This window comes from Camelus ferus, chromosome 16 (assembly GCF_009834535.1).
Source record: "Camelus ferus isolate YT-003-E chromosome 16, BCGSAC_Cfer_1.0, whole genome shotgun sequence".
Lineage (NCBI taxonomy): Eukaryota > Metazoa > Chordata > Mammalia > Artiodactyla > Camelidae > Camelus > Camelus ferus.
Genome location: NC_045711.1, coordinates 2,224,987 through 2,252,482, shown reverse-complemented (window position 1 = coordinate 2,252,482; position 27,496 = coordinate 2,224,987). Strand labels below are relative to the sequence as shown.

General features: G+C 46.6%; 1 protein-coding gene and 1 long non-coding RNA gene across 7 annotated transcripts in view; one reads left to right on the top strand and one right to left on the bottom strand.

Annotated features, from left to right (window-relative positions):
* Positions 1-9,031, bottom strand: part of HNF1B (HNF1 homeobox B) — a 52,222-nt gene extending 43,191 nt beyond the window's left edge. For 2 of the 6 annotated variants that reach the window (XM_006173584.3, XM_014559011.2), the window contains exons 1-2: positions 8,387-8,730; positions 3,625-3,824 (exon numbers count right to left, since the gene is read on the bottom strand). In XM_006173584.3, the coding sequence (XP_006173646.2) occupies positions 3,625-3,824; positions 8,387-8,730 (544 nt within the window). Of the gene's footprint in view, positions 1-3,624; positions 3,825-5,809; positions 6,772-8,386 lie in introns of those variants that run through there. The other 4 variants (XM_006173586.3, XM_006173585.3, XM_014558999.2 and 1 more) reach the window with 4 other exon arrangements.
* LOC116669252 lies at positions 9,030-13,589 on the top strand. The gene is made up of 2 exons (XR_004326583.1): positions 9,030-9,269; positions 9,887-13,589. It is a non-coding gene; the product is annotated as an uncharacterized LOC116669252 (long non-coding RNA).
* The last annotated feature ends 13,907 nt before the right edge of the window (positions 13,590-27,496 follow it).

Genomic DNA, 27,496 nt, shown 5'->3' with positions numbered 1-27,496 from the left:
ACGTGGCCTTCCGGCCCCTCTGCCTCCAGCCATGGGGCACTTACTACCATCTAATGATCCATTTCCATTTTGGTCCATCACAAGGAGCAGTGGGCCCCTGACCAGCCTGGACTTAGGACCCCAGCTGCTGGTGGTGCTGGGCTTTGTTTAGCCAGTTGCTGACCGGCCAAGTTCACGAGCCAGCTCCGGAGTCGGTGGACTGAATGTGTCAGTGGGGCGTTTAGTTTGGGCCCCACCCACTTTGGGTGATTCTCAGGCCACTTAGGGCTCTGTTCTCACTGGCTCCCAACAATTCCTTTAGATACCGGTGGGGGTCTCTGCCAAGTTTACTGGCAGGAAGTCACTGACTCAATGAGATAATGTGGGGTCTCAGCCAAGATACTTAATTCCTGGTCCCATGGCCTCTCCGCCTGTGGAATGGAACTGGGTGAAACACTAAGGGCATTGAGGAGTCTTTTAGAACATCTGCCCCGAGTCAGGAAGATGATGATGACGGCGATCACCCAAATTCCTATGCAGGTTACACTTGTCAGAGTGCTTTCACACTGCCTGTATTATTTGGTCTTCACAGCAGCTATCTACATGCAGTGACTTTAGGGACAATCAGAGGGGAAGAAGGAAGTCCCCTGCTCAGTGGGTGTCTGTCTCAGTGTCTCCTCTCCTCCCTGTGGCTCTGTGGCGTTATCCTGAGTTACAGCCAAAATCTGAGGTTCTTCATTTAATGTGAATAGACGTCTTCACAGTGAACATTTATTGGACCATTTCTATGGTGAGGTGTCGTACAAAGTCCTCCAAATGTGTCATTTAATTCTCACAACCTCGCTGGGTGAGAAGTATTGTTATCTCCATTCTACAGACGGTGAAACTGAGGTTCAGACTGGTTGAAGTCACATGGACTTGGGGCAGGAGCCAGGATATAAACCCAGCCTGTGGACACTAAACTCGTAACCAGTAACCAGTTAGCTAAAAACAAAACCCAAACAACCCGCCCACAAAATCTTCAAATCGGACTTAGGGGGAGGTAATGGAAGGGACCCCTGACGTTTGTCTGTGGTGGGTGTGACACACACTCACAGCTGCCCAAACGTGGGGGGCTGCCTCTGGCTGCCCCTTGAGGAAGCAGCAGCCTGCATGGCGTCCAGAACCCAGCACATTCCCGGATTAGCCGGGCTGACTTGCCGGCAGGTTCTCAGAGTCATCTAAGCTCTACTACCTCAAGACCCCAGCAGCTCAATTTTTGAAGGACTAGGCTCCCACACGTCCTCTACCCACCACCAACTCTTCTCCATTTCCTTCTAGATTAATGTAAGGGCGGGATGGGGGCACACAGAAAATGTTCATTGTCCGTAAAAATTAACTCAGATAAGTTGGCTTCAGCAAATTCTTTACAGGCTCAGGAGCCAGCCTGGACAAGGAGAGTCTATCTGCGTAGATGGGCACGTGATTATTACCATTTATTATTTCTAGTTTCTCAAGAAAATTTGTTGTCATGTGTCATCTTTTTTTATTCTCTCTGCTCTTTCCCCTGCCAACCACCACATTCATTTGTGTCCCTTTTTAAATTCATCTCACTTCCTAATTTTTATCCCATGCTTTCCTGTCTTGTAGTCATCCTTCAAGAATTGGTTCATTGTGCTGTACACCAGAAATTAACACATTGTAATTGACTGTACTCCAATTAAAAAAAAAAAAAAAGCAAGCATAAGAATAAGCAAAAAAAAAAAAAAATTGGTTCAAATGTCACCTCCTCTAGGAAGCCCTCTGTGATGCCTCTAGGCAATTTAGCAATTCCTCTGCTGGCCCTTGTGTATATATTTATAACAACTCTTAGAAAGCAGCTGTCATTGTTTACTCAAACATCTCATCTCCCTCACTAGGTTGTATGTCCCTGAAGAAAAGAACCTGTGTATCTCACAGCCCAGCAAGTGCCTGGAACCTCATAGATGCTTGTATAATATTTACAGAATGAAGGGATGCTTCTGAATCTTTGTGTCTCATGGGACTTTTAAACGATGATAACAATAATTTAAAAATCCCTTGCAGAAACTGTCATACATTTTTGAAAAATGTCCCTTTTCAAGCACCTTGAGAAACTTTCTGGGACTTCTGTCTTTTTAGAGGCTTTCAACTGGCCTTTCCTGCCACCCTCTCCTTTTCTGAGGGAAAGCCCATGGAACACAGAGAGGCAGCTCAAACTGGAGATGCTTCATTAGGCTTGGGTTGGAGTGAGGGTGGGTCCCAAGGGTTCTCTGGCCTTTGGAGACTATGGCTCCTGAAATGTTTCTTGGGCTTTCCAGGAATTACAGGGAGTTGCTTCATGTCAGACACACAAATTCTTAAAGACCTAGTCACCATGGATGGTGGATCAACCCAGAGTTTAAAAGGGGCCTGTTCCCCTCAACAGCAAAGATCTCTCATTTTCCTTCTTCTAAACCTACCCATCTAATGCTTCCCACAAAAGAGTAATCACCACAATACGAAATGAATGCCTCAACTCTTTCCTTCCACCTTGAAGGTCTTTCCAGCCCACAGACATTGAGACAATAAACACTGAAACAATCACTTCAGGGCAGTGTGTGGCAGAAAACAAGAGTGACTTTTAAAAGTGGCCATCCGGTGAGAGGGGAAAAAAGCCCAACCCAGAAAGTGGTGGAAACTCATATCTTGACAAGGACAGAGAAGCCACAGCCCAGAGGATAGCATGCGGGAATGGCAAAAACTCATACAAAATTTTCCTAGGCAAAGGGCTGGATTGAAATAATTCAAGTATAATGTAACAGTATACTTTCTTAAAATTAAAAAAAAAAAGTAGGTCACTGATACTCTTGTCATTTAAATGCAGCTCAAACTTCCCTAGATTTTAAAACAAAAATCTCTCAATGTTACTGAATGGAAGACATCTTGGGACAGAAAGGAAATTTGGGGACGAGGAGGAGAATGACAAGAATGAATGGGTCAGAGTTGCAAATGCAGACACTTCTCCTATGTCCTGCCTTAGCCAGAAGCAGCTTCTTCCTTCCACAGGCTCACCAACTGAGGCCTCAAAACTCTACCGATTTTGGTAAATGTGACTAAGCACCTTAAATTGCTTTAGAACTCAGATGTACCCTCCACTCCCCTCAGATCACAGGGTCAGGTACTGAATGTAGCTATATACACAAATGCTTCCAATTTTTTATACTTTTTTCAGAGGGAAGGAAGAAAATAATTGTGATCAATATTATTGATTGCTATTAAATGTCTTCCTTGGAAACTCTGATCTGTGGTCATGTACCAAGCGGAGCTGCTTGGCTAACTTTGGGGGTGATATTCCACTGTTACCTACTTGGTTTTAAAGAGAAAGATGTTGGAAGCAGGGACCGAAAAATTCAAAGTGCGCTGCACACACTGAAGGGCTCATCAAAGCAACTGGCTGGGTGCTAAGGGACCGTGGGAGAAGAAAATGATAGAAGCCAACCTACTGTACAGCACCTCTGAAGGCCAAATCCAATCGCCAGCTCCCTTACACCTGCCAAGTGCTATGCAGACCTTGGTGATGAAGAGGAAACTGAGGCATCCCACAGGGGTCAGGGTTGGGGCAAAGGTCACTTTGGGTTGAGGCAGAGGCAGGATTAAAGCACTTACGTCGGAGGATCTCCCGTTGCTTTCGGACGTACCAGGTGTACAGGGCAGCCCGCTTCTGGGTTTTCATCGGGGTGCCCTTGTTGAGATGCTGGGAGAGGTGTGACTGGTTCAGACCGGTGACATCGACCACCTCCCTCTGGGGGATGTTATGTTGCTGCATGTAGCCCTTGATCATTTTGGCAGCCCTCCAAGGGTCCTCGCTAGACAGATAAGCAAATGGTTAGGATGCTGGTGGAAGATGTCTGGGGAGAAATATTCTCTTTCTAGAGGTTTGACTTGGACTCCCTGCAAAACTCTGACCTCCACCTATTTCTCCTCCTGTCCAAGTTACATTCTTGGCAGAGATGCGAGGCTAAACTAAAACCTAAACATAAGAAGAGATGAAAGCTCCTATAGAGAACATGCCAACTCTTTCATCTGAGATTAGGAGGACAAAGAGGAAGATGACTTCCCAACTTCAGGAATGGGAAAGTACTACCAGCATTCTCTCTGGCGAAACAGAAGGAGAAGTTTCATTTAATTTTGCTTTCCTCTACTTTCCTGGAATGTGAGAGACTTAAATAGCAAGAGGCCCACTGGATAGTGGAGATGCCATGAGCTTGGGGCTGGGCTGGCTGATCCTACAATGATAGGGGGCAGCATTCGTTTCTAAATCCACCTGGACCGCTCCCACATTATTCTCCTTCTGAGTGAGTGTCTCAGTTTCTTGTCTTAAAAAATAGGAGTAAAACATTTGTGTCCACCTTCTGAGAAACAAGGAGGATGTCTCAGCCAAATGTTAAACAGTTTCCAGAGTTCTAGAAAAGTTTTAATAAATACAATGGCGTTCCTCCCTGGGACTGAAGAATTCCTGCCCCCGAGGTGAGGCAAGTAAAGTGAAAAAAAAAAAAATCTTCACAGCCCTGCTTTCCAAATAAAAGCAACCGGAAGAGAAATAATTTCGGTTTCTGGCTAAGATATTAACGATCTCAAATGCCATGTTTTCCTGTATTCTTACATTTGTCCTCCGATAGGGTAAGCGTATCTGGAAGTTAATCTTTCTCATAAGTTTCAAGCTTGGAATAAGGACTTGCTTATAACTTTCCATTTCTCATAAACACAGGTCGTGCAAAAAGCTTCTTTAGAACAACGTATTAGTGTCTTTGGATTTATTCAAGATGTTTTCAACTTTGCCAATCTGTTTTCTTGCTTATTGAATAGGTGGCTTAAAAGTGAGAGATATAATTGAAAACAAAAATTAAGAAAACAGCGCACAGTATAGAACAAACCTAGGCAAGAGGCAAGACATCCACATAAACTATTTGTTTAATGCAGCTACATATTTAACTTAAAATAAACCCAGCACGCCTTTACTGTATGTTGATGTACATGATAGATTGATAGAACATGAAAAAAATGATGAGAAAAATTAGTTTCAGAGGTAACAATAAAAACTGCTGTAAAGCAGAGGCCAAAACAGATGGTATTGCAAATGAAATAACTGATTTATTTCTAAATGATGTTTATGTCAAATAAAATGAATTTTGTTTAATGAGTTTTTAAACATCTAGTAATTAAACTGAGATTTTCATAAGCATTTGAAAAATTGTGATCAGTTTAGCAAGTCTTTGATATCAAGTCTGTGAAAACACAGGCTTGAGTAGAGATGTTTTTGAGAAATGCAAACTTTTCAGATTAACTATATACAGCTTAACACACTTCTCAAGTATGTAGAAAGGTACTTCCAAGTAATACCACGTAATCAAGTAACAACAGGAACAAAAAATAAGGAACTGCGTCTCAGTTTCAAACCTGGAGAATTCGCCTTGAGTAAGAAAATAATGTAATATTTTGAACCTACCCAGATAAACACCAACGCTCATTTAAAAGCTTATTTCTGGCGCATATTTCCACAGATATATCTAGGGTGGAAAAACACTTTCAAAGGATACGAACAATAGCTTCGAAAGTTAGAAAAAGTGGATTTTAAACGTTAATACTGCTTCAACAGATTCTTTGACTTTGGGGGTTTTGTTTAAATTTCTTGTGTTCGTTTTCGTGTGTCTAAGAAACCTAACGTAATAGTGTAATGTTCTAAAAGCGAATGAGTTCGTGGAAAGAGTGAATTAGCTTAACAATTGGGAAGGTTTAAGAAAAAAACAAAAAAACAAAAACAGCCAGGAAACCCTTACACACGATAGCCAACCTTTCAGCCCGCATCAAAGGACTAGAGTCGGGGGTAAGATGGCGCAGTTACACCTTTACAGCTCTGACCACAAAATTCTCTTGTCCTCACAGGGTAGAGCCCAGAGGGCGGGTTATGTGTCTAAATTTGAAAATGCAGCCCGTGATCAGGGGTTCCCAACCCGGATAAGCACAGATCCGGAGAGGCGCGCGCGGGCATTGTGCTCAGGGCGCAGGTGTCAAACGTCCGAGCTCGGCGCCCGCCTTGCCAGTCCAGCGCGATCCTTCCCAGACAATGCCTTGGCCGCCCACGAGCGGAGAAGCCCCGGACCCCAGCACAGACTGCCGCGCTTCTTCGTTAAGAAGCCTCAACCCCGGCTTCATAGGGAGCAACCAATTTTCCCGAACGCCACCGGACGCCAGCCGCCGGGGACCCGGCAGCGCGCAGCCGCGACCTTCCTTTCTCGCCTCCCTCTTCCAGGAGATGGAAAGAGCGGACAGGCGCTCCCCAGAGTGACTTGTCTTGTTCTTTTCCTTCCACCTTAGGGGAGCAGGGTGGGCCAAAAAGGGAGTGCGTGCGTCTGGCGCACAGGAGCCGACTGTGCTGTGACCTGGGGGCCGCTAGCGATTTCTTGAAAAATGACTTTAATCAAGTCCGACCACTCCCGGTGGTGGGGGAGGGAAGGCTGCACCCGCTAGGGAAAGGGAGAGGAACCTGGGGGTCTGTCCTGCGTCCCCCGCCCCCAGCGGGGGTCTTGGGCCCCCTGGCTTCGCTTCCCGCCCCCTGGAGTCCGGGTCTCTGCGCAGGAGGTCCATCACCCCGGGCCGGGCCTGGCTCTCCGGCGGCCGGCCTTGCGGCGTGGGCTGCCCGGGGGCAGCCTGGGTCCGGCGCCGGGCCTCGGCTGGAGGGCCGGGTCGCGCGAGAAGCCCCGGGTCCGCGTCCTGCTTTCCTTCCCCCTCGAAGCTGCGTTTACAACTTCGCCAATGAATAACCCGCCTCTCCGTTCAACCTAATCACGACTTATTGTGTATCTTTCTGTTGATGATTTATAGAAATAAATTAATAACACCCTAACTCCACGTGCTGCAGTTTATATTACATCTCTGCCGCGTCCAGCCTGGCGCGGGGCTGGGGGCCGAGAGGCGCCCCAGGTTGCCTCGGGTTTCCCAGGTCCTTCCAAAACCCCGCTGGAATGCGGGCGCCTACGGCCAAGGCGGATGGGCCTAGGCCTCGCGGGCCCCGGTGGCGGGCGGCGGGCTGCGAGAGATTGGCTGGTCGTCCAGGCCCGAGTCAACCTGCGGGCCGCCCCGGCGCCCGAGCCGCTCCTCTTTCGACTCCTCTCACCTTCCTGCACCCTAACCCCGGCGGGGGAGAAACCGCCGCCACTGGGGGAAACCGCGAGGGAAGAACCTCAAACCTGCGAACTGTAGCAAAATACTTTCGGGAAGTTAAAAAAAAAACCTAGAAATTCCCCCAATTGTTTTTGCTAGAGAGTAAGCCGCCAGGTCCCCAGGTAGCAAATTCAAATGCAAGGTCATATCCCTGACCAAACTGCCGCCGCGGGCGTGCGACCCAGGCTGCCCGAGTCCCCGGCGCGACTTTGCTTCTGGCTCTGTCTTGAGCCGGCGGTTCTCAAGTGTCCGAGGCCAAGCGAGTGGCTCGGCCCTAAAGCAGAGTGGCCGGGAGCGACGTGCGGTCTAAGGCAACCGCTCGGCTCCTTGGATAATTAGTAACCAGCTGTCAAAGCTCTAGGCCGGTCGGGAAGGCTTAGCAAACGACCCCGGGCCGGGAGACAGACCACCGGCCAGCCTGCCTGGAATCCCCGGGGACGCCGGGGTGTCGGCTGTGAGATCCGGAAACGCCCTCCTTTCTCCGACCGAATCCTCGGCGAAATGGGGTCTTGGTCGCATTTACCCCTCGCTTGCTTAGATACATGGTTTCTTTTGCCCCTTGCAGGTCCACCCTGACCCGACAACGTGCAAACATTTCCTTTCTCCATTCTAAACGGGTTTTGGGGATTCCGGATAATCCTCAGGCCTTGCACGGGCGCTGCAGATGGGAGTGCCCACCAGAGAACTCGCGCCCCCTAGTCCCGGCCCGGGTGCCGCCAGTCTCTTTGCAAAGTACGGCAGGGCAGGGCGCCGTGCCTCAGGCCGGCCTGCGTTTTCCCGGGAGGACCGCAGAGGCTGCGCCCGCGAGAAATGCTTGGCCTGGGGCTGCTGCGGGCCCGAGCCTTGGCTCCTGGGACTCGCCGCAGTCTCACTGCACCCACTTGCACCTTCAATCGCGTAGGCAAACCTCGGAGCCAAGAGCTCCGCAGCTCGAGTTCTCCTAGGTTGAGACCCAGCGCGGCCGGGAAGGCCCCACGGGTCCGGGGCGCTGGCCTGGGCAGGGAATCATGAAGCTTCGGGGCTCGGGCCGTCCGGTAGAGGGACTGGGAGGGGTCCAGGTGTCGGGAGAGAAGGGAGCACCCCCCCCGGGGGACTTCTCTAGTGGGAAACAGACTTGGCAAGAGTGGTCGCACTCAGTGTCGCTCAGGCACAAGGCCTGGGGCTCCCCGGGCTCCGGCACACACTCCGCACCTCGATCCGCGCCTACCTGAGCATCCGGTCCACCTCCGCCCGCTGCTCCGCCGCCTCCTCGGTATTGAGCGCTTGCAGCTCCTTGAGGATGGGAGGGGTGTCATAGTCGTCCCCGTCCTCGGAGCCCTCGTCCCCGGATAAGCGGCCCTTGGCGTGGCCGTTCGTGAGAGTGTGGAAGACTGGCTTGGTGTCCGGCTCTGCCCCGCTCCCAGGGGACAGGGGCAGCGTCTCCAACTTCACCCCGAAACTCGGGGATGGTAGTAGCTCCTCCAAGGCCTGGACCAGCACCTCCTTGGTGACCCCGGAGCTCAGCAGGGCGCTCAGGAGTTCTTGCTGGAGCGACGTGAGCTTGGACACCATTTTCCAAGGACAGAAAAAGAAGGGGGTGAGGGGGTGGGTGGGTGCGAGAGAAGAGGGTGGAGGGGAGTCTCACAAGCGAACCCCCAAGTGCAGTAACCCCCCCACCCTTCAGCTTCCAGACACCTGTTACTCCCCGGGGTCCCGGAGTCTCCTCCGAGAGGAGTCAGAAAACTTCTAACTTGCCATGATCGCCACCATTAGGCCATATAAGACATGCAAATTAGTGGGGAGGGCCCGGCTTTCGGCAAGATGCAAATGGCGTGGGGAGGGGGGAAAACCGAGAGAGGGAAAGCATGAGGGGCAGACGGGGAGAGCTGGAGACCTGGGCCGGGAGCGGGGCTGCCAGGGTCCATTGTACTCACGCCGGGGGGCTGAAGACCTTCTTGTACTGGTTCTGTTTATCGGCCAAACTTTAGCTGACCTTTGGACTTGTTAAACAAGTAGCTTGCAGCCTAGAGTGGAAGGCTCCGGGACTTTTCCATCGGCGCGGGTCCGGCTTTAGTCCGGAGAGAAGCAGAAACTGCGCTTCAGGGGTTCAGGTGAGAGCTGGGGGAAGTTGGCGTGCTCTTGGAAGAAAGAGATGGAGGAGGACACGAAGAGTGGAGACCCTCCGAGGCGTCTCAACCGAGGCAGGCAGTGGGCCAGGAAAGCCAGTCGGGCGGAGGAGAAACTGAACTCAGGGGGAAGGATGCGGTGACCTGGGGGAAGTGGGGCGTGTTAGGTGGGGTGAGGGTGGATTGGGGGGGCTTCATTTGGTTCTACCTGTGTTACGGGTCTGCAGGCCCTCACCAGCCGGGTTTGACGGTTTGGATTTCAGAACTGCGGGCCCCAAGAGCGCAGGCGAGGGGGAAGGAGGCCTGGAGAACCCTTGGGAGGAGGCACCGACTAATTTATGGCCAGAGGGAGTAGCCAAAGTTGAGCTCCCCCAGCAGCTGGGCTGCACCAGCACCCAGCCTGGCTAAGCCGCCGGGGAGCTGGACACCTGGGCCACGCTCCTCTGTTTAAACCCGGGATACCAAAGCGCCTCCGCTTTCGGGGCAAAATTAGGATTGCCGGGCCTCCTTTCTAGGAGTGGAAAGCAAAGCTTGGTCTGCAGCTGGATGGATAGTTGGAGCCGCGTGTCCTATGGGCCCACTGATTTCTGGTTTATTCGCAGCTCCAGGACACAGCGGTTCCCAGGGCCAGGGACTGGGCTCGGCAGAGGAGGTCAGACCGGCGGTGGCAGGAGTCTCCCACGCCAAGTTAGGAAGGTGCTGACAGAGCCGCCATGGGAAAGAAGTTTTTTTCCACCCTGGCCTGGCCCGGGAAGGAAGCTGGGAACCTTTCAGCACTATCGGAGTTTCCACCTGCATCTTCCCGGGGCGCCCGGGAGGAAGGAAGGATGCAGGAGGCTCACCCAGACCTACAGGCTGGACTGCGCCTGCAGAACAGGGGAAGGGGCTTTTTAGGATCCATCGCTCATAGTCCCATAGTTCGGAGGGCAGAGGACAACCTCTTCCCCACCCTGAGCCTCAGGTTTGTCATCTGGGAAATACTGATACCTAAAGTGCAGGAGGCAGGGCATTGTATGCATGGAATGAGACCACCTGTGAAACCCCACGGTCTTACAATAGCATTCACACTTTTCGGTCTGGGAAGGCAGGAAGCTAGTTCCCAGTAGTGAAATCTAGCTCCTCTGGAAGTTTAGGATTCTCAGAATCAGGCAGATCCAGCGCTGGGGTTGGAGGGACACGGAGGTTAGGGACAAACATTCAGAGTGAGCAGGGAATTTGCAAAGGAGCGTCTATGCAAATTCTTCTGCCTTTCCCACGTTTAAAAGACAATTAGGAGGAAGAGGGGAATTTCAGCATGGGTTGTGGGGGAGGGTCAGCAGTTCTCTCTGCCTGGTTTTGGATCAAATCTAGGTGCACAAGAGCTGAAACTCCACATGTGACTGATCCGAGACAGGCTGCTAGAAAGCAAGGCTGCCTCTTTGAAATACAGGATCTGCTACACATGCCTGGGCCACCCACGAGAAAGGGGTGGTTGTGTGCTTGGAGCTCCAGGGGAGGTTTACACTATCTCAGTGTCTTTCCTGGAGAGAGGGGTAATACGTTCATAGAAATGAGGGCCCTTCATTTCCCCTTATTGTCTTCCGGTTTGTTGTGACATAAGGCAGATCCTTGGCCCTCACGATTCAGCCCAATGGGAGAACGTTCTCTGACTGCCCAGCTCCCCTCAACCGGGATAATGAAGTGTTCAGAGTAAATATCCCTGAACAATCCCTTTCTCTCTGTCTTTCACTTGCTATCATGATAGAAGCAGTCAAGTGTAATGAAGATCAGTTTCTGGGCTGAGCTGGGAAACCCCATTAAAAAACCAGCCATCACTTCCCTTTGAACAACAAGGCTTTGATTTGTAGTTCTGACTACTGTGTACCCAGTCGGACTCTCAAGCTTCCTGATCTCTCAAAATTCAGGTGTCAGCAAAGCCATACTTCCCCAATCCCAAGCTAACTATCTGAACGTACAGGAAGTTGCACAGAGTACAGGGAAACTTCTGAAGACTTCAGGTACGTCTTCCAGGTAATCTGGCAATTCATATCCAGCCTCTAACTCTCCTGTCCTTGTATATGCCCCCTGGTGCAAATGGGTGCTTATCAAGTAACTGCAACTCTAGATCTGTGAGCCGTCCAATATCTACCCCTTCATGTGGGAATTTAAAAAGAAAAGGGTCAGTATCCCAGCAGGTAGTCCTTCAGGATGTGGGTCAAAAATGCCAACCAAGTGAATCATCTCATAAAACCCTTTGGTTAAGCTTCCCCCAGATAGAGGAAGTCAATACAGTTGAAATACCCTTGTTTATGCCTCACACAGGATAAAGTAGTGCTGGACTGATAGAGTAGCTCCATTTTTTTAGATGGGAAAATAAGACATAGGGTATTTTAAGGAGGTGGCCTGTGATAAGTTAATGGGAGGGCTGAGATTGGGGCTCAGGACTTTTGAGCATGGCTTTAGGATGAAAGAGGAAGGTCTCCAGTTTTTACTGCTTTGGGAGATGGGAAGTTAAAAGGGGGCATTCTGCGATTCCACAGCAGAGAATAGAGGGCAGACACTGGAGTCAAACAGACATAAATTTCCATTCTCCAATCTGCTTAACCAGCTGTGCAAATCGGGCACATTGTATAATCTTCCTGATCTTCTGTTTCCTTATGTAGAAAAGCACACTAATACTCTACCGTGCTTTTGTGAAGATTAAATGAATTCGTAATTGCGGGTTCCTGTATATGACAGGTTTAGAAAGACGCAGCACATCACGAAAACGTGTGAAAAAGTGAGGCAGCTGATCTCTTTGGGCTCTTTTATTTCCAGATTTTTTTTTTTAAGAGTTACTGAATTTGAAGAAACCACATTAGGCTCTTCTACTTAAAAAATGAATCCACAGCTCAAACACCAAGATTTTCTATGGGAAATACAGTCCCCGATCCAAGATAATTTAAAATCCACTTGGCTTATCACTCTGTGAAGGTTTTCCGGACACCGTCTTGGAAATTTCACACAATGCAAATGGGCTTCCTCTGGACTCAGCCTCTCCTGTAACTTCACAGCACAAGTGATATTTCTTTTCTGCTCGTGTGCACACTGTCTCCCTCCTACTTTCCATGATTACCCAGATTTGCTTACAGTAGGGAGAGCCTGGTCCTCTCCATCTTCTGCTGCTCTGCTCTCCAAGGCTTTTGCATTGATTCAGGAAAGTCTCTAGAAGGCCTCAAAATGAAATCATCTCTAGAATAAAACATAAATACTTCCTTATCCTAGTCGGAAGAAGGTTGGGGACCTTATTGTCAGAGAGCTGTGTTGCAGTCTAGAGAAGATTCTAGACTGTGGTGTGAAAACCTGAGTCTCCAGCTTTGGGTACAATGCTCTTTTCTGGATAACTCTTCACCTCCCAATAGGCTTGGCCTTTGAAAAATGGCCAAATGGTCTGGATGAACATTGACGTTCCCTCCCTTTCCTGTGATTTGAAATTCCAGAATTACTAGTGTGTCCATTTCCAGGCCTTTGGGCAGATGATCCCTGAGCTCAGGCTGGAACTCTGGGTAGTGCTGACTGTTGACCAGCCCAAGAGAAAAAGACACCATGGACAGTCAGCTCCAAGAGGGCAGGGGCTGTCTCACACCTTACTCTTCAATGCCCGGAGAGGTTGCTCAATTAAAAACCCTTATTGAATAAATGAACAAGAGATCATCTCTGGATGGTGCCATTAAGGGTGATTTTTGTGTCTTTATTTATACTTCTCAACTTTCCAAGTTGTCAGCTATGAAGTTGTAATTTAAATACCTTTCCCAGACACAAAAGGGTATATACTGTGTGACTCCATTTATTTGATGTTAAAAAGCAGGAAAAGCGAATTCTTGATGATAGAGGTTAAAACCGAGGTGACTTTGTGGGATGAGTAATGAGGGAGCTTTTTGGGGGGCTAGAAAGTCCTGTATCTTGATTGGGATGGTAGATGCCTCATCAGGCTACACAGTGAGGGTTTGTGCACGTTGTAAATTATAACTTAGTAAAAAGTAAGTAAACAGCTCCAAAGTGTAAAATGTCAACAGTGGCAGCCACCTCCTTACTGCCCCGAGTTTACAGCTGATGTGTGGCCCTGCAGATCCCTTCTTATTCGCCATATAGAGTTTATCATCATTGAAACTTACAGACTAATCTATTCCAGGGGTTGGCAAACATTTTCTATAAAAGGTTAGATGGTAAATATTTTAGGCTTTGTGGGCCTGTAGCCTCTGTTACAACTACTCAACTCTGCTGTTGTAGGCAGTACATAAATGCATACGGATGGCTGTGCGCCAATAAAACTATTTATAAAAACAACTGGCTGGTGCGTTTTGGCCCGTGGGCCACAGTGTGTCGACCCTTGGATCAAACAGCTATATTGGGAAAGAGACCTAAGGGGAGATCTCACTTCACTTCTTCATCTTTGGGATGAGGAAGCAGATTCAGGGAGGAGAAATGACTTTCCCAAGAGACCTAACACAGAGCACTAGGGAGATCCTGGCTTTGGAGTCAAATAGACCTGCTGCTTGTGGGTGTGACTTTGGGCAACTTCCTTCACTTCTCTGAGTCTGTGTATTATCGATGGTGATAATAATGGAATTTCCACCTCACAGGGTTTTTGGAAGGACTAAATGAGATAACACAGAAGCACCTTGTGTGGGGGCTGGCGCAAACGGGGCTTGGTTTCCAGTCAAGTCCTTTCTCAATCACAGCACGTGGCTCACGGGCTCCCTCCCGCCTCCCTTCCTTCCCTCCTTCTAAACACACAGTTTCTGGTGTCAGTTCGCTGACATACACAACCAAGAGTCCACGATGTGTGAAGTCCTTCAGGGAGAGCTGCAAGCTGGTGACACGTGGACACAGGAGGAGCTCCAATCCTACCCCCTCTCCCCAGCCCTCAGCTTCCTTCCTAGAAATCCCTTCCAGCTCTGCACTTTTATTCCCCAGACACGCTGCTATCAGATGATCTTTGCCGGGAAAACTCCTGAGGGTAGGAGATTTCTCTCATTTTGATTCAATAACCCACCTCCTTCTGCCAGGTCATTTTTAGAAATAGGGTGTTTCCGGTAGCTTGTCAAAGATTAAATTAAAAACAAGTGACCTAGTATGATATTAAACTAATAAATACTACACCCAGCACAGAGAGCCTTCACTCCAGAGCAATAATCTATCCCTTCTACTACTATGCCCATAGAAGGCGAGATTGGCAGTGGGCCCAGCACACAGCAGGGGCTCCAGAAGCATTTCTTGAATCAATGATATGGGCCAGGCGAGCGTTCAGGAAGAAAAAAAAAAGTAATAAATACTCTTTACTAAAATGTCTTGGAATCTGTTTTCAGATTAATAGTCGCAGAGGAGTTAGGGAGGTGCCCCCACTAGGCTCTCCCCTTTCTTCTTCCCCACAAAACTGTGAGCTGAGCGGGGTCAGCCCCACTTTAATGATGAGGAAATGGAGGCTCCAAATGAGTGAAGACTGGCCCAGGGACCCACAAAGGGTCAAAGAGTGGGACTTTGGACTTGAACTGAGGGACCCTTAGTGCCACATTAAGTGCCTTCCTTCTGGCTTTTTTGCATCTTCTAAACCCAGACAGAGAGGGGAGAGGGGAGCATATGGAACCGCCCTGGACAGCCTCAGCACAGAGAGACATTTTGTGAGTGTGTGTGTGTGTGTGTGTGTTTGTGTGTGTGTACGAAAGAGAGAGAGAGAGAGAGATGGATCAAAGTCTTTCCTAAGGAGATTTGTGCCACGTAAAGAGCTATAACATTTGCACAATGTGTCATGATGTGCAAAGGACTTCCTCCTTTCACTTGACCCTCAAAATCATCTTGCAAAGAAGGCAAGGCAGGTGTTACTATTCACATTTCCCAGATGAGGAAAAAAGGACCCCCTAAGGGTGCCAGAAGCCAAGTCTTCTAAAGCTGGACTCCACTGTTCTCTCCGCAATATTATGTTTGTACCATGACAAGATTAACATGAGGTGCAGCCCAGGAACAGATACGAGATCTAAGAATATGACACTATAAGGGAACCCCATTTCTAGGCTCGATGTCACGCTCAAGCGATGGAAAAGCTGAAAAGGTGTCAGGAAAGGCAGTGGGTCCTGTCCATGAGTCAGGAGCCACTACCCACTCGGGGTGACCCTGTGCCTCCCTCACCTCTGCCTCCTCTCCTCCCGTGGTAGACCCGCCCCTGCTCTGCGTGGTTGTGTCTGGTCCGGAGCGCCATCCATGACCTGCACCTCGGGCTTGAGAGTGGCCACTGGGCCTCACGCTAGGGGATGACCAAGGTATTCTTTAAAGCTCCAGTGACTAGACGCATACCCTGCTCCCAGGCCTCGGGGGAGGGAAGCACGTGCTGGGCTGCTGAGTCAATGCAGCAAACATGTACTGAGCACCTACTGTGTGCCAGGCACTGTGGTGGGTGTCTAGCGCTGCTGGGATGAACGAGATTCACATTCTACCCTGAAGCAGTTGGTTTTATAGTGGGAGAGCTAGACACGCACACACTTCTACAGCTGCACAGGATGGAGCGGAGTTTGTAACAAGCACAGTACTGACTGCTTCACACAGAGCATCTCATCTCTTCTTCATAACAGCCCTGTGAGCCGGTACGTCTCCTCCTACTTGTAGTTTTCTCAGTTGATGCTCAGAAACCTCAAGTTGCAGAGAGCTTGTTTTTTGCTCATGCAAGTTGAGATTCAGTGCTGTCTGACTTCAAACATTTTCTGTACCTGCCTAGAGGCAGAAACAACAGGGGACTTGGAATCAGACTGATTTGGGTTTGCCACCTGTCTCTGCTGCTTCCTAGATGGGATCGTGGGCAAGTTACCACTCTGAACCTGTTCCTTTGTCTGTTAAAAGAAAGACAGTGTAGAAGTTGGTAAGAAAGATCACAGCTGTCAACCACCTGGCACAATCCATAAATGGAAGCAAATGCTAGTAAAAATAAGGAGACCAGCCAAGTTCTGTAGGGGCTCAGAGCCCTTGAAGGGAAAGTAGGATTTTGACCAGAAGACCTCAGAGAGCATTTCAGGCACAAAGAAGGGCTGAGCAATGGCTTGCAGGCATGAAAGTAGGTGAGGAGGTGATGGGGGCAGAGGGCATGCTGAGCTGTCTGGACCACGGAGGGATCTTGCTAATGGTGATGCTGGAGAGTAAGGGCAGGGCTGATCATGAGTAAACACTGGATGGCAGGCCTGGGGGTCCAAACTGCTCTCCTTGGGCAATGAGGAGTCTTTGAAAGGTTTCAAAGGTGTATGTGTATGTGCTGTTACTTTATTTGTTTTTCAGAATGCTTATGATAACAATAACAGCAGGAACAGTAGTCATACTGTTTATCAAGTGCCTACAGCGCTGTGCTAAGTGATTTCCACTACTGTCTCATTTAATCCTCACGATTATCTGAGGTTACTGTCATTCTTTCCATTTTACAGATAAGACAACTGAATGCAGTGATTAAATATGAGGATTCTGGAGCTAAAGTGCCAGGATTCAGATTTTGCGTCCACAACTCACTGACTGTGTACCTGCAGGCAAATTCCTACATCTTTCTGTGCCTCAGTGTTTCCACCTTTAAAATGGGGATAAAGACAACATCCACCCAACAGGGAAATTGTAAAGAGTAAATGAGTCAATAACATGTAAACTGCCTAGAAAAGAAGCGGCTGTCAATAGCTCTCAGTAATTCTTAGCTGTGATGATTATCATCCAAAATGACACACCAAAAGACAACCTGACCCTGTGTGAGCCTTTGTCCTCCTGTAGGTGGGTGAGTGACCATCTGTAGTCGGGCAGGAGCAGAGGGGATGGAAGGTACCAGGGTACCAGGGAGTGTTGCTACAGAAGGAACCTCTTCAAAGATGCTGACGGTGCCTCCAGCATCACCCACCAGGGCCTCAGGAGGGCTGAGGCACCACCCTGCACACAGGAGGAGGATGGGAGATTCAGCATCTCACCAGAATCCACAGTGGAGCAAAGGGAATGTTCAGAAAAAAATTTGAGTAAGATTACGAGACACTCCCTGCTGCCTAGCCCCCTTCCCTGGCCAGCACCTCGTGAATTTCCACATCTGCACTTCCTCACCTGCCATTTCCTCCACCCAGAAGGGCTCCTTCCAGCCAAAGCAGATTCTACAACTTCCCTGAAAACTTGGTTAAAAGTTCAGGAGCTGCAGAAATCTTCCCTGATAAGCTCCATGCCTTCTAATATTTATTTCCTCCCAGTAATTTTCTGGGGTCAGCTGAAGGTTCAACCTCCCTTGCACAACCTGTTTAACCTCAGGCTGAGCTCAGCCGTTCTCAACCTAGGTAGGGTGGTTTGGCCCCTCGGGGAGATTTGGCAATGACCGGCAGGGCTAGCTAGCTTCCTGGGTGCACTCGGAGCTTAATGCTCTGTCGTTCCCACTTTGAATTCTTCATCATTTTATTTTTTAACTTTTGTTTCTTAAAAGCAGCCTGATGGGACAACGGAGCATCAGCGGGGGGCTTGGAGCCTCAGCTCTTGAGGACCCACCTCCCACCACCTCCTTGACTTTCTAGGGTGGGTTTTGGGCTCCTGGCCCCTCCACACCTCTTTCTCCCCACTCCCACCACTGCTGCCCTCAGCACACACACATCCAACGCCCAGAATATACTCATTTATTCATTCAACAAATATCTATCAAGCATTGACTATACTTGAAATGCTGGGGATTTAAAGATGTTAAACATACAATTCCTGCCCTTAAGGAGTTCAGTCTGGCCAGGGAGCCAGAGGGTATTTTAACTCAGCATGATTAAGCATCACTGTGGCTGTGAAGTTAGCTTTCAGAAGACTAGGATAAAAAAGAGGAGATCCAGTAGCCCCCTTTCCAAGGGATGTCCTTAAGCTGCGTGTGGTCTAACCTGGTCATTTGCAGCTCTTAGTCTCTTGGCTCGTGGAGAACCTGTCTGTGTCAGGCACGAGTCTTGATACTGGAGATACAGCAATGAAAGAAACAGACGAAGGCCCAGTCTTTATAGAGCTTTTACTCCAGCAAGGGTGGGTGCCAGACAACACAACCGATGGATGGGGAGTGCACAGTGTGTCAAGGGACACAGTGCCGTGGAGAAAAATCCCAGGGCAGGGAGAGTGAGAGGGAGTGTGGGGGACACTACTGTAAGGGAAGGGTCTTTCCAGGGAAGACTTCCCAGATCAGTGACTTAGGGCTGAGATTCAAACTCCATGGGGCTTGGTGACAGCACTTCTTGGGGTGTCGAACCTCAGCCCTCCTCACAGCTCAGGCCCACCAGAAATCCCCTCTCAGTGCACTCAAGGCACTGACTGTAAATAGGAATGAGCTGAATGAAGCATTAGTAAATTTTTAAGGGGCTTCCTATGGAAAAGAGTCCTTAAAAAACTGAAAATAGAGTTACCATATGATCCAGCAATCCCACTCCTGGGCATATATCCAGAGAAAACTCTAACTCAAAAAGATACAGGCACCACAATGTTCATAGCAGCACTATTTACAATAGACAAGACATGGAAGCAACCTGAATGTCCATTGATAGATGACTGGATAAAGAAGTGGCATATATATATATATATATATATATACACACACACACACACACACACATATATACACACACACAACAGAATGCTACTCAGCCATAAAAGAAAATGAAATAATGCTATTTGCAGCAGCATAGATGGACCTAGAGATTATCATGCTAAGTGAAGTAAGTCAGATAGAGAAAGACAAATACCATATGATACCACTTATACGTGGAGTCTTAAAAAAATGGTGCAAATGAACTTACTTATAAAATAGAAACAGACTCACAGATATAGAAAAGAAACTCATGGTTACCAAAGGAGAAAGGGGCAGAGGGATAAATTGGGGGTTTGGGATTAGCAGATAACACTACTATATATAAAATAGATAAACAACAAGGTCCTACTATATAGAACAGGGAGCTATATTCAATACCTTGTAATAACCTATAATGAAAAAGAATCATGAAAATAATATATATATGTATAACTGAATCACTATGCTGTATACCAGAAACTGACACATTGTAAATGTCAACTATACTTCAATTTAAAAAAAATTTAAGGGGCTTTTCTTTAAAGCTGTTATCTGTAAATGTTTTTCCCGATTACTTCTCTTAGTTAAAAAAAAGTTTGAGCATCTCCATCCCATTATTTGTATTAACTAATTAATTAACTTACCATATGTGCTGAGATTTTACGCTCATTATAAAGCAAAAATGAAAAGGCCATGGAATTAACAGAAATGTAAAAATCAGACCCACTGTTTTTGTCCTGTACCTGCAGTGTAAGACCCGGCACGCTCCCCTTTGGGACTCCTGTTCTAATGTAGGGAAGAAGTACATCTTATTTTATTTTTGGATAAACAGAAACCTGGCTATAGGTCACCAGACATCTGCCTCTCAGGAATTTTTTAAGGTTTGGAAAGAAAGGGAAATTGGCGATATAAGATGAGAGAAAGGGAGAAAAGCAGACAAGAAAAGGGGATTAATGAGAAAAAGAGATAAAGTTAAAAGGGAAAGAAAGAAGGGAGGGGAATAGAAGGGCTGAAAGGTAAGAAGGGAGAGAGACAGAGAGGGAGGGAGAGGCAAAGAGTAAGGGAAAATGTCCCCAGGTTTCCGCTGGACAGGGGCAGTGCGCTTTCTCTCTGCCCGGCCTTTGCCCAGACCTCACAGCGTTGTCAGAATGTTCCGTCACAGTCTGCAGGCTGGACCTTGGCCTCTTTCCACACATTCAGGATCACCGGCTAATGAGGTGGATATTGTTTTCTGGTCCATCTCTCTTCCCCTATGGCTAGTTCCCCTCCGTGGCCCTCACTTAGCAGCAGTGTCAGGAGTGATGCAGAGGCTGACCGGTTCCCATCCCTGTCCCGCACACCTCATTAACTCCTCCGAGCAGCTGGAGGTGACCCTTATGGATTAGAAAAGCCGACAGGCTCTTCAGAGAGCAGAGGGACTCGCAGTTTCCCAGAAGTTCCCGACCCACGTGTTCTCTCCTGTGGGGCATGGGAGACAATCTTCTGGGTTATAGAGCCATCGGAAGAAAGTCATGGTCACAGCTCTTGGGAACCCTGAGCAATTTTTTTTTTTTCTTTTTAGAGACTTGCTTTAAAAAAAGGGAACAAATCTAAAAAGAATAAAAAGCCACAAACTAGTAGTAAATATGACAAAAAAGAAGCGGACTCCCAGATATAGAGAACAAACTAGTGGTTACCAGTGGGGAGAGGAAGGGGATGTGCAATCCAAGAGTAGGGGAGCAAGAGCTACAAACAATTATGTATAAATTAAGCTACAAGGATATATTGTAGAACATGAGGATATAGCCAATATTTCATAAGAACTCAAAAAAAGGTTGTAAATGTTAAGTTAGGTATATTTTACCACAATAAAAATTTAGGAAAAATAAATGAAAGGAATGAGACTAGGGCGCTTCAGTGGAGAACTAATCAAAGAATATAAAACAAAAGAAATGCAAAAAGACTCTACAAAAGTATACAAGAGGAAAACTCAAGCCGTGTTTACTGAATAAAATGTTCCTATTTCAAATTTGATCTAGCCCTAAGCCAGGAGGCATGCGATATATGTCGAATGAGTGAATAAATGAATGGTGAGTTTTCATAATTAACCTGTGATGATGATTCAAGGCGGGGAGCAACTTCACGTAACTGAGGAGTTGGAGGCCCAAGAAGTGAAGCGCCCAAGTTCACCCAGTGAGGAAGCAGGAGGCAAAGTCCTGTCCGCTGTCACTGGAGCACTTTTTCCAAGCAGTCCTTTTGTTTCCTTGGGAATTTGCTGCTTGCCCAGATGCTCTGGTGAAGTCATCCCTTTAGGGCAATGGGATTTAGAGCATCTCTGTTGAGCACCTACAAGCATACAGGCAGAGGGTGGGGCGGGGTATAAGGCTGCCAAACCCATCCCCAGGAACAGCAGCTGATGGGTGCTACTGGTGTCCCCGAGAACCCCACTGATCCTGAAGTTCATCGTTTCCACTATGGTCTCCCATGTCTCATTACTAAGTATTTTTCAGGGGTGGGGAGTATAGCTTCGTAGTAGAGCGTGTGCTTGGCATGCAAGAGGTCCTGGGTTGAATCCTTAGTGCCCCCATTAAGGGAAAAAAATTAAAATTAAAAAAAAATTAATAAGAATTAAAAAACACATTTAAGAAAAAAATAAATATTTTTCTAAGTTATGTGAGTATTCACTTAAAAAGAACTTTTGTTTTCTAAGTAACAAACTAGTAAACATCACCATTCAAGCCAGCAATCCCACTTCTGGGTATATACCCCACAGAATCGAAAGCAGGGATATTTGCACACAAACGTTCACAGCAGCGCTGTTTACAATAGCTGAAATGTGGAAGCAACCCCAGTGTCCCCAGCGGATGGGTGGATAAGAAAAACGTGATATATACAGACTGGAACATTTTTCAGCTTTGGAAAGGAAGGAAATTCTAGCAAATGTTACAACGTGGATGAACCCTGAAGACATATGCTAAGCGAAAGAAGTCGGTCACAAAGAAACAAGTACTATATGATTCCACTTATATGAGATACGGAGAACCATCAATTTTATGGAGACAATGCAGAATGATGGTGGCAAGGGTTGAGGGGAGAGTGGGGCCTGGGGCGTTCTAGTTTAATGGGTATAGAGTTTCAGTTTTGCAAGATTGAAAATGTTCTAGAGAAAGATGGTTTTACAACACTGTGAACATACTTGAAACCACTGAACTGCACATTTTTAAATGGTCAGGTACAATGGAATACTACTCAGCCATAAAAAAGAATGGAACGCCATTTGCAGCAACATGGATGGACCTGGAGATTGTCATACACCAAGACAAGTATCATATGATACCACTTACATGTGGAGTTTTAAAAAATGACACAAATGAACTTATTCTTAAAGCAGAAACAGACTCACAGACATAGAAAACAAACTTACACTTATCATAGGGGAAAGGGGGAATGGAGGGATAAATTAGGAGTTTGGGATTAGCAGATACACACTACTATATACAAAATAAACAACAAGATCCTACTGTATAGCACAGGGTACTCTATTTAATAGCTTGTAATAACCTATAATGAAAAAGAATCTGATAAAGAACATATATATATAACTGAACCATTATGCTGTACACCAGAAACTCACACACCATTGTAAATCAACTATACTTCAATTTTAAAAACTGGTTAAGATGGTAAATTTTATGTTTGTTTTTACCACAGTTGTAAAAAAAACCTGAGCCATTACAAAAAATTAAAACAATCAAAACTCGATAAAGTATAAACAGCATCTTCTTTCTCACCTATTTACTGTTTCCCAATCCCTACCCCCTCTCTTTCTCTAAGCAACTGTTACTCAGTTTACCAGTTTCCTTCATATGTGTGTGTGTACTTTAAAAAACCAAAGCAGCATCCTCTGATTCCTTCTTTCCATCATGTACTCCTTAAGGGCCACCAAAAGGAACATTCCAGCTCACAGGCAGCGGGGACAGATCGCTGGGTATGAATTTCCATTACGCCCCCTCACTGAGCTTGACCATGGGCTAGCGACTTTACCTCTCTGAATCTCAGTTTCTGCATCTGAAAATGGGGACGCTATTATTGTTGGGTAATAAAAAAAGAGAGTGGTAGAAGCCTGGCATGTAAGTCCTGAGTGTGGCTGTTGTTCTCTGGAAGTTTCTCCCTTGATCTGCACTCTGCGAGCCATCAGGGCTCAAGGAAGTCTGAGGCCAGGGAGGGGAGGGAGGCCCTTCCAGGAAGGTGCTAGGCTCATAGGTGCCATGCGTGTCTCATCTTTCTGCAGAAGGTCTAGCTAAGAACAAGTCATTAAGAAGGCATTATCTTCCCAGCAATCAAGAGCAGCTGTTACAATACAGATATCCTTTTCAAAATAGTAGACTTTGGAGTGAAAACTCAATGTAAACTTTAAGAAGAGATGACAGAGCAGAATCCAGAAAAAATTTAGGTCCCAGGGTACACGGATCAGTAATTTTAGGAAGATACTAGGGTAGTGGAATATGCAGAGCAGTTGGAGTCAAAACACCCAAGTTCAGAAGACTTTTCAAATTATAAAGCTCTAAGCAGGTGTAAATGATTATTACTGACTTTTCGTATCAGCGGATTTGTGTCAAGGTCCTGCCTCACACGCCTGTGTGGTAGGAGAATCTTTTTTTATTTTTTTAAGAATGGAAATAACTTTCTTATTTTTTGTTCTTGGTAGTGTACAAATCTTACAAAAAAAAAGTTAGAGCAAAATGAGAACATGCAAGTTTCTTTAATCTCAACTGCTGTTGACACTTTTAAATCTTAATTTATTCAAAAATATTTCAATACATTAAATTTAAAAAGTTCCAAACATTTTTATAGTATGATCCTATTTAAGGCTTATGAATTACTCCCAATCCAGCATTAGGATGAGAATAAACATGCAAATTACCAATTAAGATCATATGATCTTTTAAGGTTTTTATAATAATCTTAAAATTCTATCAGTTATAAAGACCTTCACGTATTTAAATTAGAATGATGTACTAGTTAGGACCTAGGTTCTACGTGGGTAAAAATGGAGATAATATAGTGTCAATTCATAGGTTTTGGTGAAGATTAAATTAGAGGATCACAGAGATGGCACAGAGTGAGGCTTCTGAGTGTTAAGCTGCTATTATTGCCAATAATAATACATTAAGGTTATTTTGTTCCCTGCCTCTGCCCAAGGACTTGCTTCCTGATGACCACTGGATAGTTGATCTGACTAACCTGTGATTGCCTGAGATAAGTCAACTAGATGGTTTTAGGAACCCAGATTCTCAATGTACACGTTTTGAAGGTTGAGCAGCAGTCAGGATGACTGCATGAAGACTCTCTGGAGGTCGGAAGTGGTGGATGGCGCTGCGTAGGTCGTCAGGCTAGGCGATGGTCCCAGGATTTCTAACCTGCCGTGACCACTGTGGCTTCTTTAGTCTAAACTTTAACTCCTGTTACTGAGATTTCATGTGACTTTCTCCCCATCTTCCTGTCCGAAGCTTCTCTAGTGCTACTGTCGGATTTGCTAATATGTGAGGAAACAGTACTTTTTCCCCCTCTGCCCATGATGGGAAACTTATTATACGTGAGCCATCTCGTAATTCCAGAGCAGAAAAAAAATTTCCATTTCATCGAATTCTAAAGTCTTTCCCTATCTCTATCAGACAGGGGTTCTTAACGTGGACGTGCAACGCTTGGGACAGAACGAGAGGCAGATGGTTCTCTGAAGTTTAAAAGTTACTTTTTAAAACAGCATTTGCTATCACAGGAAATTTCTTCTGTGTTGCAGAAAAGCTGTCTCTCTCACACACACACACACACACACACACACACAGACACAGACACACACACACACACAGACACACACCCCTCTCCCAGCTTTCAATGAATGGTATAAATAACAACTGTGACTTTAACCACAACAAAAATGTGTCACCTTTCAGGTGGTCTTTTGAGGTTTACCTTCTAAAAACTGTTTCAAGGAGCCAAGTTTTGGTTTCGTTTTCTCCCCACCTCTGATCACTGCTGACTGAGGAAGGACTCCAGGCTGTTTACACGGGAGAGCTTAAGATACGGTTATTTGTGCGGTATTGTATCAAGGCCTTCAAATATTTGCCGGGAGGTTTGGTGGAAAATGTCGAGGCCAGTGCAAACACTGCAGGCCCCAGAGAAATCCAGGAAGGCTCAGAGGACCATTCCAGAACCCCTGCTCTGTCCTATCGTCATGACAAGGAAACACTCTGAATCTCTGTCAGACTGGAGGAGACCACTGAAGGACTTGCGTGGGCCCACGTCATGAGAAGCTCCTGGTTTCACTACACTGGAGTCATTCGATCCACGTCTATGAGTGGGGTAGTGGAAAGCCACTGACCTCACAGCCAGGAACGCTGGATACTTCATTTGCTGGACCCCTTTGGCAAGTCACTGGCCCTCTCTGGGCTCTGGCTGTCTCAAGTTTACGAGGAGATGATTGAGCAAAATGATCTCTAAGGTCCCTTTCTTTGATTTTTTTCTCTCTATTAAGTACCTCTTTGGGTAGAGTCATTGGACCAGGCCAGCAGTGGAAGATGCAAAGAAAAATAAGATAAGGTCCTTTGTGTCAGGGAAGTTTGATGGGATGTTTAACCACTTTTTATTATTTCTCAGCTCCCAGCAGTCTCCTGGAAGCTAACAATCTCAGAGTGTAGACCCAGGGTGGCCCCAGGCACGTAATAAATTATTTATTGCTATATCACAATGCATGATGAAATAATATTATCTATGTTTCTAGACTTTGTGGCCACCCTGAATTTTTGTACAGGTGACCACACATCCAGAAGGCCAACATTCAGAGAAATACGCCTACAATCACAGTTACTTTTGTGTGTAATAATGGCCATAATTCATTGAGCACCTCTATGTACCAAGCTCTCTGCTAGATGCTTTAAAACTTTATCTCAAGAATCTCCCTGACACTCTTAGAAGGTAGGCAGTGCTACCTCCATTTTACACATGAGGGAGCCAAGACTTTAAGAGGTTAAGAAATCTATAATAAAATAATGCCATTTGCAGCAACATGGATGGACCTGGAGATTGGCATTCTAAGTAAAGTAAGTCAGATATCATATCATACCATATGGTAGCACTTATGTGTGGAATCTAAAAAAAATGGGACAGACGAACTTATTTACAAAACAGAAACAGACTCACATAGAAAACAAACTTACGGTTACCAGAGAGGGAAGAGGGTGGAAAGGGATAAATTGGGAGTTTGAGATTTGCAGATACTAGCTACTATATATAAAATAAATAAACAACAAGTTTCTTCTGTACATCAAGGGAACTATATTCAATATCCTGTAGTAACCTATAATGAAAAAGAATATTAAAGCGAATATATGTATATATATGTATGACTGAACTATTATTTCTTACACCAGAAATTGACACAACATTGTAAACTGGCTATACTTCAATTAAAAAAAAAAAGAGGTTAAGAAACCTGCCCAATGTCATACTAATAATAAGAGACTCCATATCCAGGTCCTTGGGGTTCCAGAGTCTGGTTTCCTTGCACTGCACCTCTCCCTTCGGCTGCGGTGTTTTGCATTTTACAGAGCACATATACATATACATATGTACGTATATATGCATCTCCATCCAGATCGTAAGGAGATTGGAGCACAGAGAGCTTAAGTGATGTACCCTAATCCCTCGGCTAGTGAGTGGCAAATGTGGGGCTGAAATCAGGTGTTCTGACTTAAGAAATCAGAGCTTTCCCCACCTTGCAACATGGCTCGAGCAGCGTGCTCTGGCCAGACTTGGTTCTGTAAGAGATTCTGAGCAAGTGTACATGTGCCTTCCACCCCCCACCACTTCCTGCTGTTTATACACAGCTTTCTGTTTGCCTCCTCAAACTACTTTCCCTGCCATCTCCCCCAAGTCTGCAAATGGCAAGCCCATCTTTCTACCTCCTTGTGCCCCCAGACCAGAATGCACCCCTTCTCTTACACCTGTATCCAACCCTTCAGCAAATCCTGTTGGATCTTCCTTCAAAATAAACCCAGAATCTGACCGATTCTTAGCACCTCCATCAACATCCTCTCAGTCACCCCGGTCATCTTTCCTACTGTCTAATCTGGTCCCTCTGCTTCTGCCCTTGCTCCCTATAGCCTCTTCTCCACAGAGCAGTCAGGGGAGGTTTTGAAATCAAAAGTCAGATCATGTTCTTTGCTGATAAATACCCTCGGTGGCATCCCATCTCACTCAGAGCAAAGGCCCGATGTGAGGGACTTGACTCCAGCCACAGGGAACCCACCAGACACATTCCTGCCTCAGGGCCTTGGCACTTGCTGTTTCCCTGTCCTGGGACATTTTTCCCCAGATGTCTCCCTCAAGTCTCTACTAATTTGTTATCTTCTCCGTGAGGCTGTTCCTGCCCACCTTTCTTAAAACAGTAGCTCACCCCCTACTTGATATTCTTGAGCCTATACCCTTGCCTTTTTCTTCTGCTTCAAAGCATTTATCACCACCTGACAAGCTACGCACTGAATGAATTAATTCTCTGTATTGTCTGTTTCCTTAGCTGGATGTAAGCCTCAGGAAGGCAGGGGTTCTGTCTGTGGGTCAGGACGAGGGTAGGGGTATATAGGAGGATAAGTCTGGTTCATTCACTGCTATAATCTCAGCCTCTAGAACAATG